General features: G+C 43.2%; 1 protein-coding gene across 1 annotated transcript; it reads left to right on the top strand.

Annotated features, from left to right (window-relative positions):
• Positions 1-4,748: 4,748 nt before the first annotated feature.
• On the top strand, positions 4,749-8,156 carry LOC123742361 (glycine-rich protein 5-like). Its single transcript, XM_045716264.1, has 3 exons — positions 4,749-4,832; positions 4,968-5,176; positions 7,760-8,156. The coding sequence occupies exons 1-3, from the start codon at positions 4,749-4,751 to the stop codon at positions 8,154-8,156; spliced, it is 690 nt and encodes a 229-aa protein (XP_045572220.1).
• The last annotated feature ends 920 nt before the right edge of the window (positions 8,157-9,076 follow it).

The raw sequence follows: 9,076 nt of genomic DNA, 5'->3' as shown, positions 1-9,076 counted from the left end.
TAGGTTGACATTGTCAATCACTGAGGGAGTTCACTGAATAAAGTAATATTTGGAGTGAATAATTCTGACTTCTGTCACCTTTAAATGACACAGGCCTCTGGTGACCGTCCTCTGAGAGGGGGTGGAGTTATGATGGTTGAATATGAGACATTTCTCCACATGGTGGGTCACTGACTACATCCGGTTCTGTTACAGGAACTCTGAATATCTTTTCATCTCTGTCAGAGAGATTCCACTCCACACAGCCAGCTTTCCCACAGTCTACATTCCTTTCCCAGACGTGTCATCTTTATCTGATGCGGATACCTTCATCTTTCCCTTCAGCTCCTGTACTGTACTGTATACTAGAGCACTACTATGTTCTTGAGTGGCAACATTTATGTCATGCCTTCCCCAAGCAAAAATAAAGGTGACAGGAAATATGGACGCTGAACATAACGATCTGACATTACGCAGTGGCAGATCAAACAGTTGGAGATGTAAAGCTGGGTTTGCCTTTGTATACTGTATACGACTCACTGTAAAGCAAGAAGATGTCAACCGGTTTCTAGCCTATAAGTGGAAGGTAAACAGTCAGTGTGTAGTCTGTCTGCTGCTTCCATCCTCTTCCTCCCAAATTACACCCTATTTCCTGTACAGATGTAGGATCTTGATTTGATCACCCAGTTGCAAGAAATGTAAAACTTGTAGTATATTTGAGGTTTTAAAAACGCTTGTAAAGTTTAATTTATTTTCCTGCTGTAGGAGACTGGCTCGAATTAAGATTCTACATTTGTATAGTGCACTACTTTAGAACAGGGCCCATAGGGTCTTATATAGGGAACTTGGTGCCATTTGGAATGCATATGTAAGTTATTATTGGTGATTCCCCTTGCCACTCTACTGTTAGCCAATGGGTTTTGGAGGTTTCCTTTTGTCTTACCTTCGCATACTCAACTATGGAAAATTACTGGCTCGGTTGCGTGGCTTGCTTACGAGTCCCAGTCAACAAGCGCTAAACCAGCACGTAGGCAGAGAGTAGGATGATGATATGTGGTGGCTGCGTTGCATGACGTGTTGTCCATGCTGTTTCCTAACAGATAATACATCCGTGACTGGTGCTACATGTTGGGGTCCTTGTCGATGATTGTTCGCATCGCAAGAAGAGTCCTCTTAGACATCCATAGAGTGAATGAACCGGCTTCCTCTCCCAGTCCCTAATACATGTTTACATTATATCCCTGGCAGTTGAAGAATCCATTTTGAAATCTCGGTGCAAGATTGTCTAGCATTGCAGGCCTGTCCGTCGGTCGCACTCGGACAACAAAGCAATTGTGATGGCAATAGAGCTGTGATAGAGCTGGTGAGTTATCATAGTAATGGTGATCATTCCTCATCATCTTGCCAGCCAGCAGATTATATGTCCCGGCCATTTGTCAGGGCTTGGGCAAACTGCATTTGGCATGCATTGTCTTCCAAGGCCTCCCCTGCATCACTGAGCCTCAAGATCGATGTCCAGTCCACAGCCAACATAATGAAATGTACAGCCATCAAGATAGGATCAATTACTCCCTCTCTGTGTATTGGTACCCAAGATCAATTTTGGACTAAAACAGAAAGGGCCTCCAATGGTCTGCTGTTTTGCATGTTGGGGGGAGAAGGGAACTGGACTTTAGCAGAATGTAGAACATGTTTGCGTGGCCCCTTTTTGGGGGTTAATCTGAATCCCCAAATGACTCTTTACAATAACATATTTTTGTGTAAATCTTTTTGTGTGAGATATTTTAGATATGTCATGACGCTTTTTCAGTATGTTGGCCTTTTCAGTATGTTGGCCATTTCAGTATGTTGGCCTTTTCAGTATGTTGGCCTTTTCAGTATGTTGTCCTTTTCAGTATGTTGGCCTTTTCAGTATGTTGGCCTTTTCAGTAGGCCTTAGTGATATCTCAGTTATGTAGCTGCTGAGCACATTGTGATGTACGATTTCAAGCCAGAGGAGCAGTTATCTTTCTCGCTGCGATGAGCAAAAATAGCATGTAGAAAATATTCAAATTGTTCCATGCTCCGAGAGCTATGAAACATGCACAACCCTCGTTCCTAAATATAAAGCCATCCATTAGTGCTCCCTCCAGACTCTCTACTTTATATTCACACTGTCAGCATCATCAGACCAACTGAATTGTTGGAACCATACATTATTGAATATCAGCAGAGTGTAACAGCCTGAAGTTGAGAAGCTTCCCTATGAGCTGGGACTGTTTAGGAGGAGTCATAGGGAGTCAGATGTCAACATTGGCTAAAAACAAGTAGCTTTTTGGTCTTATGCTTAGCCCTAACCATAAATTAAGTTTAGCAGTATGGTTAAGATTAGGCTTTGATTTTATTTATTAGGATCCACATTAGCCGATGCCAATGGCAACAGCTAGTCTTAGTGTGGTCCAACACATAACAAAAAATACATTAAAGACAACAGAATGTACATACATTTAAAAACATTAACATGTAATGTGTGTGCATCTATCAGTTAAACATACAGTTGAAGTCAAAGTTTACATACACCTTAGCCAAATACATTTAAACTCAGTTTTTCACAATTCCTGACATTTAATCCTAGTAAAACAATCCCTGTCTTAGGTCAGTTAGGATCACCACTTTATTTTAAGAATGTGAAATGTCAGAATAATAGTAGAGCGAATTATTTATTTCAGCTTTTATTTCTTTCATCACATTCCCAGTGGGTCAGAAGTTTACATACACTCAATTAGTATTTGGTAGTATTGCCTTTAAATTGTTTAACTTGGGTCAAACGTTTTGGGTAGCCTTTCACAAGCTTCGCACAATAAGTTGGGTGAATTTTGGCCCTTTCCTCCTGACAGAGCTGGTGTAAATGAGTCAGGTTTGCATGACACAATTTTCTGGAATTTTCCAAGATGTTTAAAGGAACAGTCAACTTAGTGCATGTAAACTTCTGACCCACTGGAATTGTGATACAGTGAATTATAAGTGAAATATTCTGTCTGTAAACAATTGTTGGAAAAATTACTTGTGTCATGCACAAAGTAGATGTCCTAACCGACTTGCCAAAACTATAGTTTGTTAACAAGACATTTGTGGAGTGGTTGAAAAATTAGTTTTATTGACTCCAACCTATGTGTATGTAAACGTCCGACTTTAACTGTACATGTCAGTACATACAGACAACTAGTGGGTCACATGTCAGTACATACAGACAACTAGTGGGTCACATGTCAGTACATACACACAACTGGTAGGTCATATGGGGGAGAGGCGTTTGTGCTGTGAGGTGTTTCTTTATTTGTTTTTGAAACCAGGTTTTCTTTTTACTTGCACTATATAAGATGGAAGGGAGTTCAATGCACTCATGGCTCTGTATAATACTCTACGTTTCCTTGAGTTTGTTCTGAACATTGGGACTGTGAAAAGACCCCTGGTGGCATTTCTGATGAGGGAAATGTGTGTGTCAGTGCTGTGTATAAGTTGGCTTTGCAAAACATTTGCAGTCAGTCTTTCCTCAACTCTTTGCCAAGAGAGACTGGCATGCATATTATTAAAAGTAGGCCTCTGATTACAATTAAGCAATAAGGCCCGAGGAGGTGTGGTATAAGGCCAATATACCATGGCTAATGGCTGTTCTAACGAGCAAACTCAATACGGAGTGCCAGGAAACAGCCCTTAGCCCTGGTATATTGGCCAAATATCACAAACCCTAGAGGAGCATTATTGCTGTTATAAACTGGTTACCAACATAAATAAAGCAGTAAAACTAAATGTTTTGTCGTACCCGTGGCATACGGTCTGATATACCATGGTTTTCAGCCAATCAGAATTTAGGACTCAAACCACACAGTTTATAATGAAGAACAAGAGAGGATGCCACTCTGTTCTGGGCCAGCTGCAGCCTAATCATACAGAACTACAAATGCCTGTCTCAAGCTTCACATCACTCACCAGGGCCATGATGATGTGGAAGAGACTGCCGAATCAAAGAAAAGGTAAGAATATCTCGATTATGTATCTAATGTTGGCTAAATTTAGTCATGAAAAAATTTGCTAAAAAAAGGACAATTCTGTGAACTGTGTTGGGCAAGTTTTACATTTACACTAACTGTCATCAAGCTAGCTAGCTCATGGTTAGCTTGTTAGCAACATTAGTGTGGCTAGATGGCTACATTAACCGTCTATTTGTCTAGACATTTAAATGCATGAGAAATTAATTAAAACTAGTTTGGCTTTCTTTGGCTTTTATAAACCAACCATCTAGCGTGCTAATTAACTAGCTAGCTAACTTACATGGTGAAGCTAGTCGTGCTTGACAATGTTTGCCTGTGTGGGTGAGGGGTGGGTAGCCTACCTAAATGAACTACTTGACTTAGCTAGCTGTATTATTTTGGTCTGTCTTTTTGAGAGGTTTCAGAGATGGACTGATAAGCATCCTCTCTTGAATCAACAGTGTGCTTACTTTACTGCGAGAAGACATTGATCTGTTTGCTGTTACGCTCTAAACAGCAGATCATTACTATAACTAGTAAGCAAGGTTATGTAACATGAATCAGTCCTACCTGCTATGGTGGTTTTTAAATTCATTGGTATTCACATGTTTGTTTTTGAGGTAGAATTGCTGTCATGTTATTGATGCCAAATTGCAAACCCTATTTGCGCCAACCAATGGGTGTGCCTGTGTCTGATTACCTCTCAACTAGGTAAGCTGTTTCAACATGGAAAATTTAAATGGCATCGCTATATAACGCATGCTCAAGTTGAAGTTGAACTTGGCTGCAGCTAAGAAGAAGGGAGTAGCTGTGGACCAGAAGACTGCAGCTAAGAAGAAGGGAGTAGCTGTGGACCAGAAGACTGCAGCTAAGAAGAAGTGAGTAGCTGTGGACCAGAAGACTGCAGCTAAGAAGAAGGGAGTAGCTGTGGACCAGAAGACTGCAGCTAAGAAGAAGTGAGTAGCTGTGGACCAGAAGACTGCAGCTAAGAAGAAGGGAGTAGCTGTGGACCAGAAGACTGCAGCTAAGAAGAAGGGAGTAGCTGTGGACCAGAAGACTGCAGCTAAGAAGAAGGGAGTAGCTGTGGACCAGAAGATTGCAGCTAAGAAGAAGGGAGTAGCTGTGGACCAGAAGACTGCAGCTAAGAAGAAGGGAGTAGCTGTGGACCAGAAGACTGCAGCTAAGAAGTGAGTAGCTGTGGACCAGAAGACTGCAGCTAAGGCAGCACTGGTCCACACCTGCCCTGTCTGTCGGGTGCAAAGTATTGGTTAGTACTGTAAGCGCCTTCAAGTTCACAGACACACAATGACCACTATTCGAATGCTGCATCTGAGATGGAATGATGTAGAGGGACACACGCTTTATTTTACACTTATTTTATCAGGTAAGTTGACTGAGAACACATTCTCATTTACAGCAACTACCTGGGGATTATTTGTATTTTTTCTTATTATTATTTTTTACCCTTTTTTTCTCCCCAATTTTTGTGGTATCCAATTGGTTGTTACAGTCTTGTCTGTAGACTCGGGAGAGATGAAGGCCGAGAGCTGTGCATCCTCCGAAACACAACCCAGCTAAGCTGCACTGCTTCTTGACACAATACCCACTTAACCCGGAAGCAAGCCGCACCAATGTGTTGGAGGAAACACCGTACCCCTGGCTACCGTGTCAGCGTGCACTGCGCCCGGCCCGCCACAGGAGTCACTAGTGCGTGATGGGACAAGGACATCCCTGCCGGCCAAACCCTCCCCTATCCCGGATGATGCTGGGCCAATTGTGCGCCGCCCCATGGGTCTCCGGGTCGCGGCCGGCTGCGACAGAGTCTGGACTCAAACCTATAATCTCTAGTGGCACAGCTAGTGCAGTGCCTTAGACCACTGTGCCACTTGGGAGGCCCGGGAATAGATACAGGGGGGGCATGATGGTGTGCGGCCCAAATTGGGAATTTAGCCAGGACGCCGGGGTTAACACCCCTATTCTTACGATAAGTTCCATGGGATCTTTAGTGACCACAGAGAGTCAGCATACCCGTTTAACGTCCCAGCTGAAAGACGGCACCCTGCACAGGGCAATATCCATAATCTTTCTGGGGGTCAGACTGAATGCAGTGGTAAATGTCTGCTCACAATTGACAGCAGCAATATGGACCTGTTAAATTGACAAGAAGGGTGTTGATATAGCTGTGTTTAGGCATGGCTTCCTTGTTTTGAGTCTGTTAAGTGTGATTCTCATTCTGCTGGAGTTGACCTTGTATTTTATATAAAACCTACCTCACACATCCAGTTGTTTCTGCATTTGTACTTCACCCACCCATTCACAATATGCTGTTTTATTTTGTGTCACTTGTGCTAGTCTAATTACTAAAATAGAAAAGCAGAAGAATCTGTGCTGTTGGATAGCGATAACAGTTCATATGGTGATCATCGATGTCACAGGTTTATGGCACTGATGAATAAATCATTCAATCTTCACTTCAACGTCAGATGTTTAAATGTTATGTATAAACGGCATATGTATGCATTGTTTACTATTTTGATTTCTTTAAAACAATGTGATTGTTGGTAGTCAGGTGTTTGGCATGATTGATGGGTGACCAGGTAAATTCTTGTCAAATAAATATGCTTATTCGTTCATAATTATGGATACATTCTGCAATGAGTTAATCTGGCTTTCAATCTGCAACAGAACAATTAAAAAGTTCTGAATTGCTTTAATACAGCAGTGCATTGTGACACCATGAATTGAAATAGATGTCATATAGTTGGTAGAAATTCTAAGGGATTAAATATAGACCTCCACCCGCTGAAGGAGAAGAGGATCTGGTAAAATACGGATATGTTGCTAATAATCATCTAGGTAGATGGGTAATAATAATCATCATTAACATCATCATCATCCTCTAGGTCGGTAGCTTCTTTGCAAAAAACTAGCCTAGTATTCATGTCCCATTATAAATATCTGACTGCTACTAGGATAGTATTCTGTACAAGACACAAGACTAAATGCATAAATAAAACTAATATTAGTCAAATAAAATATGGAACGATAAAGGAAAATGTTCAGGATATCTTTTGTTTTGGATCAATTTAGCTAGTAGTTAGCTAGCTGACAGCAAAGGTGTCAGCTAGAGATGATGTGCAGGTGCTTGCAGGGAGTTGGAGTATTGCATGATGTCTACTTTGATGCTAATAAGCATTTTCTAATCTGAGAGCTGAATATATTGAGAAAGTCAACTTGTCCGAGAGAGATTTACACAGTTATCAAAACGTCACGTCAGGGAAAGCCTACATGAAACACATGGTTCTAAAATCCCCAATGTGAAAAAAAAACGTTTCAAATGGAACCATTTCAGTGTTTGACCGGTAGGATTTATAGGTATTATGTGGGGCTCTATAAAAGCTAATGATGAACGAGTCATAGGGAGGCAGGCAGGTCCAGTGGCCAACTCTCTGAGAGGCCTGTACTCATAATCGAGATTAAGATCCACTGAGGTCTAGAAGGCTGTCCCGATCAGGTCTTGTTCATCACAAAATGGAGGGGATGCACATCAAATCAGAGCCTGTGATTAGATAAGATAACAAGCTGTTACCACAGTAGCTTTTTAATCGTTGCTAATAAAGTTCTCCCAAACATGAATACCTTACAGGAAAAGGACGGCATCCTTCACTCTCCGAGACCTCTCTATCACTCTCACTCAGAAGCCTTTCTGGCACTTACTGGTGTCATTCTGTGTTTTTGTGTGTTTTTTTTCACAATTTCTCCTTCAACAGCAATGATGTGCGGGGGAGGAGTGGTATGGGAGGAGGAGTGGTGGGGAGGAGTGGCAGGGGAGTGGCAGGGGAGGAGGAGTGGCGGGGGGAGGAGAGGAGTGGCGCGGGAGGGGAGGATTGGGAGGGGAGGAGTGGCGGGGGAGGAGGAGTGGCGGGGGAGGACTGGTATGGGAGGAGGAGTGGTGGGGAGGAGTGGCAGGGGAGTGGCAGGGGAGGAGTGGCAGGGGAGGAGTGGCAGGGGAGGAGGAGTGGCGGGGAGGAGGAGTGGCGGGGGAGGTGGAGGAGTGGCGGGAGAGGAGGAGTGGCGGGGAGGAGGAGTGGCGGGGGAGGTGGAGTGGCGGGGGAGGTGGAGTGGCGGGGGAGGAGTGGAGGAGGAGTGGCGTTGGGTCTAGTATAGCCATGCGTTTTAAAAGGCAAACAACACAATTAATGCACTATGCAGCTTTCCATGTCACCCAGGGCGGTCTGTTATGAGCCAGTGAAGTGGCCATTTAGAGGAAAGCTAAATGACTTGCCCTCAACTCCTGAGTTTGCCGTAACCAAAGACGTTCTGGAGTTCTGTGCCTCTTCTTTTTTCTCCAGCGGTGACAATGGCAGGTAGATAATGTATAGATAGATATAGATTAGTATGGATATAGTTGGCATGTAGATATACTGTATATATATACACACACACACACACACACACACACACACACACACACACACACACACACACACACACACACACACACACACACACACACACACACACACACACACTACCCCATAATGGCAAAGCAGAAACAGGATTTCAGAAATGTTTGCAAATGCATTAAACATAAAATACTGATATCACATTTACATAAGTATTCAGACCCTTTACTCAGTACTTTGTTGAAGCACCTTTGGCAGCGATTACAGCCTCAAGTTTTCTTGGGTATGAAGCTACAAGCTTGACAAACCTGTATTTGGGGAGTTCTCCCATTCTTCTCTGCAGATCCTCTCAAGCTCTGTCAGGTTGGATGGAGAGCATTGCTGCACAGCTATTTTCAGGTCTCTCCAGAGGTTCAAGTCGGGGCTCTGGCTGAGCCACTCAAGGACAATCAGAGACTTGTCCTGAAGCCACTCCTGCATTGTCTTGGCTGTGTGCTTAGGGTCGTTGTCCTGTTGGAAGGTCCTGAGCACTCTGGAGCAGGTTTTCATCAAGGATCTCTCTGTACTTTGTTCCGTTCATCTTTGCCTTCATCCTGACTAGTCTCCCAGTCCCTGCCACTGAAAAACATCCCCACAGCATGATGATGCCACCACCACATTTCACCGTAGGGATGGTGCCAG

The sequence above is a fragment of the Salmo salar genome, chromosome ssa04 (assembly GCF_905237065.1).
Source record: "Salmo salar chromosome ssa04, Ssal_v3.1, whole genome shotgun sequence".
NCBI classification, from domain to species: Eukaryota; Metazoa; Chordata; class Actinopteri; order Salmoniformes; family Salmonidae; genus Salmo; species Salmo salar.
This window is presented reverse-complemented; position numbering and strand designations above follow the sequence as displayed.